Source organism: Caretta caretta, chromosome 22 (genome assembly GCF_965140235.1).
Source record: "Caretta caretta isolate rCarCar2 chromosome 22, rCarCar1.hap1, whole genome shotgun sequence".
NCBI lineage: Eukaryota > Metazoa > Chordata > Testudines > Cheloniidae > Caretta > Caretta caretta.
The window spans coordinates 10,015,909-10,028,390 of NC_134227.1; the positions used below are offsets into that span (position 1 = coordinate 10,015,909).

The 12,482-nt window shown below is 44.2% G+C and overlaps 1 protein-coding gene across 6 annotated transcripts in view; it reads left to right on the forward strand.

The window, feature by feature from the left end:
• Positions 1-12,482, forward strand: part of FLI1 (Fli-1 proto-oncogene, ETS transcription factor) — a 115,705-nt gene that overhangs the window by 66,422 nt on the left and 36,801 nt on the right. For all 6 annotated transcript variants that reach the window (XM_048827406.2, XM_048827408.2, XM_048827407.2 and 3 more), the window contains 2 exons: positions 5,189-5,343; positions 8,652-8,855. In XM_048827406.2, the coding sequence (XP_048683363.1) occupies positions 5,189-5,343; positions 8,652-8,855 (359 nt within the window). The remainder of the gene's footprint in view (positions 1-5,188; positions 5,344-8,651; positions 8,856-12,482) is intronic.

Sequence of the window (12,482 nt, forward strand, 5' to 3'; positions counted from 1 at the left end):
CACCTTTTCCTCTGTCCCTCACACAGTGTAGGCCATTTTCCAAAAGTGAATCTCTTCTTAGGGTGTTTCAGTCCATCATATAAACCAGAGATTGGCCTGAATTCTACCACTAGATCCAAATCACAAGGAACTTTGGATCTGAACTTGATAGGTTTGACCCATCAACCATCTGATCTTGTGATATTGCTGGTATCTGCTCCCGCTTCCCTTCTTCAACTATAGGGAAATTCAAATCTAATTCTAGCTGTAAACTTTAGAGCTCAGACCAGCTCTAGTTCAAATGAGGATTTAAACACACAAGCTGCCTGTTTACATAGTGTGTTTAGGATTCTGGGGCTTTAGAGATTTGGGTTTGGTTCTCACCTGTGCCACAGACTCATTGTGTGACTTTGGCCAAGTCACTTAATCACGGTGTGACTCAGTTTCTGATCCTAGAATGAGGATAATTCTTCTGTCCTGCACAGGAGTGTTATGAGATCAAATATTCTTGAGGCTCTTGGATTCGGAGATGATATAACGAGATGTGCTCATTTGACTCACTACATTCAGGATTAGTACAATCTAAGTGAGGAACCTGTGTTTGAGAATTGGTTTGTGTTTTTCCTATCATTCTGTTTCTCTGTAAGAATGGGGGGTTTGTCAACATTCATGCACTTGTGTCTAACATCACTCTTCTTTCATCTCTGCAGTCTCCCTCTCTCTCTGGTGCCTTCTTGTTCATCCTTTGCCCTTTTTCTATACACCTTCGTATTCTGATTATTTTATTTGCATTATCGCAGTGGCCAGATACACCAATTATGATCCAGGCTCTGCTGTACAAACATAAAGAGGGTATACAAGTCCAAGAGAGAATGAGAAGGGGGCAAGGAGAGTGTAATGTAGTGGGAAGATCCCCTTCAGATTCCAGACAGAACTTTTGAACGTTGGGGAAGAGACCATAATCCCAAACATTTCCTCCAGGAGGGGAAGGAGAAGGAAAGATGAATAACAGGGAGGAGAGGGGAGAAGAGACAAAAGGACATAATGTGGGGAGAGGAATAAAAAAAAAGATGAAAGAAGTAGGAACAGGAGAGAAGGGAGAAGAGTTAAGAGGGGAGAGGAAAAGGAGAGAAAAAAGTGGAAATCTTCCAGTGAGTTTCTGAAATCACTGGAATCCCTTATGTTGCTCAAGCTCAGGGTGATTCCTAGACAGAGGCCCTGGTACAGTGGTTGCTTTGTTTCCACATATCTGAAGCTCTGGGTGAGGTTGCACAGAGTAGCTCTTTGTCAATGCCAGGGTAGCTGCTTGTCTGCTTTGGCGAGGCCAGCCTAACACTTCCCCAAACACTGAGCTCCCGATGTCCTCTTGGAAGGAGCAGAAATCGAACGTTGCTGTCGGGACGAAGGGTGTTGGGATCCGCACAGCCCCGTGCTCTTTGGGCTCCCTCCTTCCATAGTGAGTGCCCACAAAAGGACTCCTACAAATGGGCCTACCTCCACTGAACTCAGCAGACTGGTGCTGATCTACACCTGCTCAGGGCGTAGCCCAGACCGTTCATTCTGGATTGTGTAGCCACTGGAAAGCTTGAAGCCCCAGACTCCCGGTACAACCAAGGAGCAACCCAATGCCTGAAATAGAATCACATAAACAATTCTCAATTACGAACAAATTGATAAAAAATCTAAGTCTGCTCATGGGTAGTTAGTGAACGAAGGATGGGGCTGTGATCAGTGAATAAACTATTAACTGGGAATGGCTCTCCTGCTTCTCTACTGCATTCCTCTTTGTGTAGCTTGCAGCTACACCACCTTCTGCTGGGATCATGTCAAATTCCCTGTCTTAGAAAAGGCCAGGCTGGGACAATACTTGGAGGGAGACCTTCACGGGAAATCCAGGTGTTGCAAATGTGATTTGGTTGGGGAACACTGGGTTGGTCACTGAGCTAATGTCCAGCATGGTGTTCAGGGGTGCTGTGCAGCGAGTGGTGATTAAAGTAAGGTCCTGCCCACTTATAATCATTAATGAATTCATGGCATTTTTCTCAAAAGATGGGTTGTTTATGTTCTCCTGCCAAATACCAGCTTGGGTAAATGCATAGCTTCTACCAACAATGCCCCCCCAGTGCTGGACTTTTGGCTGGGGAAGAGGTCTGTGCTTGCCAGGTGCAAAATCATAATGAAAATGCTTTGGAGACATCTTACAACATTGTCATCATTATTAATGATACACTGGTATACAGCATCATTGCCATGCATGGCATGTTGCAAAGAGAATAAAGAAACCCTCCCTTCTCTATGGAGCTGATAGCATAAGTAGGAGTGTTGGTTTACTCTATTAAAAAGCACCTGGATGTGTTTATATCTAATGCAGATTAGATTCTAAGAGAGATATTCACAGGCGCAAATCTGGGAGAGAGAGATATGAACACACACACGTATATATTATTGCTCTATTATCTGCAAGAGAAAAGCTCAAGTCAGAGCTCCGCTTTGGGGGGAGGGATAGCTCAGTGGTTTGAGCATTGGCCTGCTAAACCCAGGGTTGTGAGTTCAATCCTTGAGGGGGCCATTTAGGGATCTGGGGCAAAAATTGGGGCTTGGTCCTGCTTTGAGCAGGGGGGTGGACTAGATGACCTCCTGAAGTCCCTTCCAACCCTGATATTCTATGATTCTATGAGAGGAGTGTTTTCCAAGGGAAATGCAATACAGTACTGTGGGGTTTGGGTCAGTCCATTATATGGATACTGGCCAACCAGACAGCACTGTGACAGAGGCTGTGTAAGAAGTATGGTAGATCCCAGGGGTGAAATCCTGACTCTGCTGAGATCAGTGAGAGCGAGGATTTCACCTGAAATTGAAATTTCCTCAAATCTGGGAGTGTGAGGATCTGGGGGTTTGGATGAGGCCCATCAAATGGGCCATTAAAGTCTGAGCTGAAAGGTCCAGTTGCTGAAAGATGTGGAACCCCCTCAACAACCATTGAAGCCGATGAGAGTGGAGGATGCCAGGCCCTCCTAGAGCCCATCAGCACTGTACTGGATTGGGTCCTAAAGCTCAAGCCTGGATGCTCCTCTAGTCTCCTTCAAACAGGACCGTTCTTGCTCCCAGTACATGCAACATTTAACACCCAACACCGAGTATTTCTGCAGCGAGTGGGAAGTGCTCAGACTCTCTGAAAAGCCTGACATCCCAGCATTTGCTCAGACCTTGCTCTGGCTGCCATGGGACATTAAACCTTCAGCAGTTTGCCTCTCCGAAGGTGGATTTTGGTTCTCTGCCTGGAAAAACAGTAGGCGAAATAGTAAAACCTTAAACTCAAACATGTGTAAGTTATACATCTTATTTCCATTTTCAAGCCACATTCCCCGAGCAAGACATGAGGAAAAAATTACCATCTGCCTTAGAATCTCTCAGTGGAGTATTTATCTCCCAGTCATGATCACTGAACTTCAGTAATTCCCCCACCCTCCGTTAGATTCAGAAACAAACTCATTTACTGTTCTATATTGGAAAACCCTCCCAACTGGCTCCCAGGACGAGATGAATGCACTGGCATGTTCTTTACCCTGCAGTAAGTAGCTTCCTCCCAAAGCACTTCTTTGCGTGTTTCTTTGCACTATTGGTAAAGAGGAAGGATGGTCATGTGGATAAGTCACTGGACGGGGATCCGGGTTCAATCACACACTTAAGCCCTGATTAAGCCACACTTAAGCCACACACTTAAGCCCTGATTTCTAAAGGTATTTAAGCATTTTTGTGCTCAGCATTTCAAAGCCTCGCTGATTTAGGAGCCTCTGTCTTATTTTCAATAGTGATTTTGGCACCTCCAACCCTAAAAGTCATTGATTGTTAATGAGATTTTGGCTCCGAAGTGCCTAAATCCTTTTTGAAAATGAGACTTAGGTTCATAAATCAGTTATGCACTGCAACCCTGAGAGCCACAGGGCCTAAATACCTTTAAAAATCTGGGCCTTAATCTCACTGTGCCTCAGTTCCCATCTGTAAACTAATGGCAACTCCCTCTTCTCTATTTACCTCGTGAACTCGTCGGCCAGGGACTGCCTCTGACTGCAGGTATGTGGTGGCTGCCATCCCTGACACACCAAGAATTAAACTGGGGAATCTCTACAGCATGAGCTACTGCAGTGCAGGCTTCTTAGCTAGCGGCTGTAATGGACAGATATCCTCTGCAGATCAGCACAGGAGGGGACCTGCAGCACGCATTTGCCAGTGGGTTACATGGACAGCACCCAGCGCGATGAGACCCGAATCTCTAGGCACTGCAATAATATAAATTATCATTAGCACGTTTTTATTATCTTCCTGGAGTATTCTGTAGCTCCGTGTTTCCAGTGTGAACATTCTGTGGCCTTAAATAACAAAATGGGGAGGGAGTGCTGTATTTCTTATTATTTAGCGCTTACAGGTACTAGTCAAAGATTAAAGCCTTGTGCTAGGTGCTGGAGCGACACACAGTAAAAAAAACAGCCCCCAACCAACCAAACCAACAACAGACAGTTCTTGTCTCCCACGAGCTGACCATCAAGGTTATGACACCACACAACTGGTGGGTGAGACAAACCAACTGGGGGCTTCTAACACCAAGTTGTATCTGCTTTACTGCAGACATTAACGTGATATCAAGCAATGAAGGATGTTTCCAGTAAGGGTAACGCAATGTGACATTGGCTGGAGCTCACTGCTTCATGTGAAGGGAGGAGGGGAAGACTTTCATAGGGAGGTAGCATGGCCAGTGGCTAGAGGACTTGGAATCTGGGCTATTGGGATCCCAGCTTTGCCATTGACTTACTATACGATCTCAAGCAAGGCACTTGGAGCTTGATTTTTCAGAGGTGCTAAGCACCTGCAGCTGCCATTGATGCCAGCTGGAATTTGGGGTGCTCAGCACACCTGAATACCAGGATGCTACATGCCTGAGTTTATCCTTTGGTTGAATAGATTAATAATTAACACGCTCCTGCTGTGAGGTTTCTGGTGTGTAGATTACCTGGGATTGTCACGTGACAGGTGATACAGAAGTGCAAGGTACCCTCTAGACGCTCCCCCTGTTTCTGACCTACAACTTGCTCCCCCTCCACTGCCATTTCTGTGACACCCCCACACACCCCTCCTGTCGTTTTGCTTCAGCAGGGAGGAAGGGTCAGCAACGACAATGTTGACGAGATGTCTGCTTCCTTTCCCATTTCAGGGAGTCGCCGGTAGACTGCAGCATTAACAAATGCAGCAAACTGGTGGGCACGGGGACAGAGTCCAACCCGATGAGTTACAGCACCTACATGGATGAAAAGAATGGCCCTCCCCCAAACATGACCACCAATGAGAGGAGAGTCATCGTCCCAGCAGGTACCGTCGGCATCACAATATTCGTGTTCTAATCTCTTTCCGCCACTGTCCATCTTTGATTTAACAGGGAGGGTGGGGGAGAGTTATCGGTTCTCTGCTGAGTTCTCTGTATTAATAACCGTATAAAGCTAAGCAAAAATTGGGCTTTCCATCCTGTGGGGAACTCCAGTATTTTGTTTCAGTGTCTTGAACCAATGTGATTCTCATGATGCACCACGCAGCTTGGTCAGAGGGGAAATTGTGGTGCACCATGGGTGATGTAGTCTGGCCAGGATGCCCAGCTCATAGAATTGAATGGGAACCTGAAACACTGATCTACATCTCCCATGAGGCTCAAAGCACCTTAGGCAGATGCACTTTATTGTAGAACTGACTAAAAATGAAATAGTTTGCTTTGATATTTCCAATGAAAAATCAGAAAATTTCAAAATATTTTCTATCAAAAAACAATTCTGTTGGAAAATTCCCAAGCAGCGGTGTGGCCTTATACAATATCTAACTGTACCTATCCAAATGTAACAGGGAATATGAAATCCATTCAGATGATCAGGGGTTTGGGAATCACTGCTGTGGGGAACCTGCAGAATTTATGCTTGGAAGGGGAGGGCATCTTTCCCCTGTATAGTTTGGAAACTCTCTGTGTATAAGCACTTTAGCATAGGAACTTCCCTATGAAGGAAACTGTATTAGTGAAGTTCTCACCCCATTGACGTCACTGGCAAAACTTCCATTGATTTCAGTGGGACCAGGATTCCCCCTGTGTTCTGAAGGATGCAGCTAATGAACTGTTCATAGATTCATAGATTCCAAGGCCAAAAAGGACCATTGTGATCGTCTAGACTGACCTCCTGTGTAACACAGGCCACAGGACTTTTCTGAGTTATTTCCTGTTTGAACCAGAGAAAATCCAATCTTAATTTTAAAATGGCCCGTGATGGAGAATCCACCACAATCTTTAGTAAATTGTTCAAAAGGTTAATTGTCCTCAGTGTTAAAAAAATTGCATCTTGTTTCTAATCTGAATGTGTCTCACTTCAATTTCCAGCCTCTGGATTTGTTAGACCTTTTTCTGCCAGTCTGTTCCCCATGCACGTACTGATAAACTATGATCAAGTCACCCCTTAACCTTCTCTTTGTTAAGCTAAACAGATTGAGCTGCTGGAGTCTATCATTGTAAGGCATGTTCCCCAATCCTTTAAGCATTCTCGTGGCTCTTCTCTGAATTCTTTCCAATTTATCGGCAGAAAGAGGTGTATTTGTCAAATTTAGCTCTGGTTTCGGTTCATGAACTGACCATGAACAGATGACAATTCCAGTGCATTTGTTTACCGTTTGGAATAAGGACAAGATGCTTGAACTGAATGCAGTAAGAGAGGGAAAGCCAATAAAAGATTGACCCCTGTGCTCAAGGTCCCATTTAAGCCCAGTTAAGCCTCTGTATGGGGTGAATTTTACCCTCAGAAAGGCAAATGACCTAAGCAGAATGACGGGAAAGGACATGTTTTCAGCATCAACATAGACAAACGACCCAAAGGAACTCTCTAGAATCTTCTCCCGACATTGCTAATGAACATGCCTGAGATTTAGAAAAATGTTTCCTGAATTCTGTCAGGTCACCCTGGGCCCTAAATGTAGGGATCTTACAAAACTAACTAAATAAACATTCTCCTTCAATATTTACAACCGAAAGGCCAACTTTCTCCAGAACTTGAAAGTGAAATGGCAAGAAAGTGGATGGAAACAGAAGTGCAGCTGATCAGGGTATTTTCATTGCCTAAACTCAGAGGAAATGCAGAAAGTAAATTAACAGTGAAGGATAGTAACTTACGTAGTTAATATTCAGTTTTACAGAGCTCAGGTGCTATTAAGAAGTAGGTAAGTAAATCTCACTATTTATTTTTAGTATTTTCTGGAGTGATTTTCCATTGCCATTTCACTCTGGTACGAAGCAGCCCTGAAACCCAGCAGATGCAGCTGCTAGATGATGCCCTCTGTATAAGGGGATGCTTGGGTGGCATGGGATGCCAGCCAATCCCATCCCCCAAACTGTGCTAAACACCCAGCCATGATTTGTGCCCCACATCTCTGGATATTCTAGGGCTGGAGGGACCAGAAATGGAAGTGGCAGGAAACTGTGATGCTGGATACTTCCAGTCTCATCAAAAGCAGGAATTGCCAGGCGAGGCGTGGTCATGCAATCAAGTTCTAGTCTATAGCCAAACTCCGCCAAAGTTCTTGAGCGTTTGAATAGAGTCCCTCATAGAGAGAGGTGCCAGATGTAAAGGACAGGCCCAGATCCAAAATTCCAGGGTGATAGGACCCAGAGTCTGGGCAAAGACCACTCCCTAAATTCAAGTAATTTTGCAAGAGAACCTAATTCGCGGCTCAAATTTCCAGATGAGGGAACATGAGAAAAATAGCACAGGAAGAATCTGACAGTCTCTGAAAATGATTCTGTATAAACGGTATCAAGGCTTGGCATGGTTAATTCTCTCTGGGACTTTTTGATCCAACCCATCATCTTAAAACTCAAAGGATGATTTCCTTTTGTAACTGCCGGTGCAGCAAACTCTCAACATAGTTGCTGACACGTCCAGCTGAATTCCATCCGCCTCTTCCATCTTTGCCACTAATAACAATTCCGCAACTGGACCTTAATTGACAATTGACAACGATGCACGAGACAGTATAGAATCCAGCTCACCCTCCAATAGCTATGTTGGTTTTGCAAAGCTAATGGGGTTGAAAACTTGTGTTTGTCAGCTGAGTCAGCAAACGTGACTCAGATACATGGTTAACAGAGCTGTTTAGGCAAGAATTTTTCAGCCTCCCTTTGCTGACCATAATAACCACCCTTCTCAAAGTTTAAAAGGCCATCTATTAGGAATTTGTAATGCACTCAGGACAGGCTGAGTGACTTCCATATCCCTGCTATAGCTGTGCAGCTTAAAAGGACCTGACGGTGTGATGAGTGCATCTCTTCAAAGGGATGAGCTTTTTATTCAAAGAGGTGAGTCATAAATCAGCTACTACAAAGATGGCCCGGGAGATAGTGCATCTGAGTGCAAACCTAGTGAGTTGGATGCTACTCCTGGCTCTGCTATTAATTCATTATCTCACCAGGGATGAGTCCCTTGCTGCTCTGTGCAAGAGCAGAATTAATTATACTTTCCCACCTTTGAGATGTGTAGATGAAATCTGCTCTATTGCTAACATTATTACTGGGCTAACTGACTGATAGCATGACACTCCTATGACAGGCTGTCCCTTTGGGCATGATATTTACCAGCTGTCTCTTCTTCTGCCAGATCCCACCTTGTGGACCCAGGAACACGTGCGCCAGTGGCTGGAGTGGGCTATAAAGGAGTATGGATTAATGGAGATTGACACATCCCTCTTCCAGAACATGGACGGCAAGGAACTGTGCAAAATGAACAAAGAAGGTTTCCTCCGAGCCACCTCCCTTTACAACACAGAAGTTCTGTTGTCTCACCTCAGTTACCTCAGGGAAAGTAAGTGCCCCTCTGATGCTGGTGCAATGTTTTCTTGCGGGGTGGGGGGAGGAGGGAAACAGGCAGTGGTGAGTTTTGAACATCTCACGATGCACTTGGGTGATAAATGGAGGGGAAGAGGAAGAGAGAGGAAAAAGGGAAAGAGTGGAGAAAAGAGAGATAGAGGAAGAGGAGGAACAAAAGGGAGTGAAAGATAAATCAAAACTAAACTAATGAAATATTGTTTTACACCAACCAAAATTAGCCTGTGGAACCCTCTGCCTCAAGATATCACTTAGGGGAAGAACTTAGCAGCAGTCAACAAAGATCTGCATATTTATATAGATAATAGGAACATCCATGGCTATATGATTAAAAAGAAATACAGACTCTCTTCAGTGACTAAGCCAACTACTAAGTGATGGGGTTATGGGGAGATTACTCCATAATTTTCCATTTTAGAGTACTTGCACCTTCCTCCAAAGAACTGGTGTGCACCATCATCAGAGACAGGATATTGACCTGGCTGTGAGCCAGGCTGGCAAGTCCTGTGTTCTTCTGGATCCGGCTGGGAATTTTGTTGAAGGAGGAGAAAGTACGAAAGAGACATTCACTGACTATGGCTGCTCAAAAGCCGGCATGGTGTGAATAACCCTGTGTTCAAAGGTAGCAGGATTTTGTTAAACCTCTTTGGTCCTGTCCCCTGCAGCACGGCCCTACCCCAGCAGGACCTGGGAGGGCCTGCTCTTCTTTTAATAGCCCATTTTGCTTTAGTAAGGTCCTGCAGTGGGCTACCAAACAGGGATGGGCTACTCTTTTAAAAGAGCTATAGCATTACCCAGAGAGAAAGGGTGATCCAGTGTTTAGCCCAGTAGTCTGGGACTTGGGAGACCTTGGTTCAAGTCCTTCCTCTGCCACAGATTTCCTATAGGACCCTAGGCAAATCCCTTAGCATTCTCTGCTTATAAAACAGGGATAATAACACTTCCGTATGTAAGGCTGATAGACCCCAGTTATTGGCAGGCAGGATCAAACCTGGGACCTCTGAAGCTAAATGCATGAGCTAAAAGCCATGTGGCTGTTAGCTAAGGCTGTACAGCAGACTCATTAATCTCTTTCTAAGTGGCTTTAGGGCCACTTGATGGGACACAGCACCACACCCAGGAGATGTGTGGGTTACACCTACATCCTGGAAGTGTCCTGAGGATAAATACATTATGAGGAGCTCAGATGTGATGATGAGAGGCCTGATAAGTAGATAGATCCTACATGATCCCAGCTCATCAATTTTCTTTTCTATCCACTGCATTTGCATTCCTTTCTTCCTCCCCTGATTTCAACCTTCCAGAGCTCAGAGGGTTATGACTTCGATTGGAACAGCTTTCATGGGGATGTAAAAACTGAGAAATGAAAGGTAGAAAACTGATCAGGAACAATGTGCTGCACAGCAAGGTGTGGGAGACCGACAAATGTGTATTTTCTTACAAATTGACGGTGCATAACTCGTATAATCTCCAGAGAGCTGGAGATGTCTCCTGTCTGGCCAGTGCAGCAACACAGTTAGGCAATGCAGTCAGATATTTAGGATGGAATTTTCAAAAGCATTCAGCATTAGTATAACTCTGCTCCCACTGAAAACAATGGGAATTTTACCACTGATGGGAGAGGGAGCACAGTTAGATCAGTGCAAACCTCACCCATATTTTGTAAGATGAGCTAAGATGAGCTGAATGAACTGATGGATTTGAACTCCCACCACCACCCCCACCACCACCTCCACATAGCTGGATGATCACAAAATAATCAGATTTATCCAAAGTCATTTGCAATTTTCTTCAGCAAATGGTTGTTGGTCCACATAACATTCCAAGGGTGAATGTCACAAATGAATATACAAATCACTCTGACACTTACATAAAAAATGTGCACCTATTTAACTAAAGGAAGTGATTTTTCCATATGCTCCCCCATCTGTCTGTATCCATCTGTTGTTTCATGTTTTATACTTAGATTGTAATCTCCTGAGGGCAGGGACTGTCTTTTTGTTCTGTGTTTGTACAGCGTCTAGCACAATGGTGTGCTGGTCCATGGTTAGGGCTCCTTGCCACTAGGAAAATAGAAAAATGATTATTTAAAACTGATTTACTGAAATTGGCACCATTTCTGTGTATAGACAAGGTCTGACTCAAGGGAGCAGTGTGAATTTTGCAAGCAGATAAATTATTTTCAATTCTGGTAAGGTGAATATTTGCATGAAACATTCACTTTTCTTGAGCATTGGGAAAGGTTGAGCATTCACAGAAAGTGACTGTGAAAGAGTCATGGATGCTTCTAAATCACCATTTGTTGCTGAGTTTGAGCAGATAAATAGCAAAATGTATTTCCTTTATTGCCCCAGCTCCAATCAGGAACCTTCTCCCACCTCTATCCATAGGTAAAGAGCACACATAGTAGATGGGCGAATGGAAAGCTGTAGGAATCTTTTCCATGCTCTTTTCCTGTTTACAGGCTATGCTGGGCCAAGTTAAGCCCTGTGTAAATAGGTGCAACTCTCAATTATTTTAGCAGGAGTTGCAGTCTTTTTACACCAAAGCTATATTGTAAAACAATAGTTGTGTGTATAGGGGTGCAGTACCATAAGTGTGTGCATCTAACCGCAATCCAGGTAGACTTTGCTTATTCTGGGGTTTAAACCCAAAATTTGAGCCAGATTCTAAGAGGTTTCCAAGCTTTCTGAAGAGACTGGCTGAATCAGGGCTTTTGGGTTGAAAGCAGATGTTTCATGACTGCCACCTGCTCTGTGGATAAATAGAAGGTTCCATTCCCCAGAGATAGCAGCCTGGTACCTTGCAAGGGCATGAAATTAACTTTATAATAAATATACTTGTCCCATCCTTGGTACATAGCGGGTCTTTGGGTCTAAGAAGATTGCAGGTGATAGATAGATAACTTAGATTAGATAGAAGGTATGCGTGCCCTATAATATATATATGTATGTATATGCAATCTCCTCAGACCCAAACAGTCACTGTGCAGAAAGGATGGGACAGGTATTAGACTGCAGAACAGTGTCTTTGACATTCTGTCAAAGTGTCTTGCTGTCTCATTACAACCCAAAGAGAAAACACTTTTATCAAAAAGAGAAGATGCTTCAATCAGTACTAAGAAGCAGCTGCCTTTAATGATTTTGAAAATAAAATAAAAATAATAGGGTATTCTAACTATTCTGTTATGACATGACAGCAGTAGTGATTATAGAACCATAGAATATCAGGGTTGGAAGGGACCTCAGGGGGTCATCTAGTCCAACCCCCTGCTCAAAGCAGGACCAATCCCCAACTAAATCATCCCAGCCAGGGCTTTGACAAGCCTGACCTTAAAAATATCTAAGGAAGGAGATTCCACCACCTTCCTAGGTAACGCATTCCAGTGTTTCACCACCCTCCTAGTGAAAAAGTTTTTCCTAATATCCAATCTAAACCTCCCCCACTGCAACTTGAGACCATTACTCCTCGTTCTGTCATCTGCTACCACTGAGAACAGTCTAGAGCCATCCTCTTTGGAACCCCCCTTCAGGTAGTTGAAGGCTGCTATCAAATCCCCCCTCACTCTTCTCTTCTGTGATGTGTATTACAAAACCCCCAGATA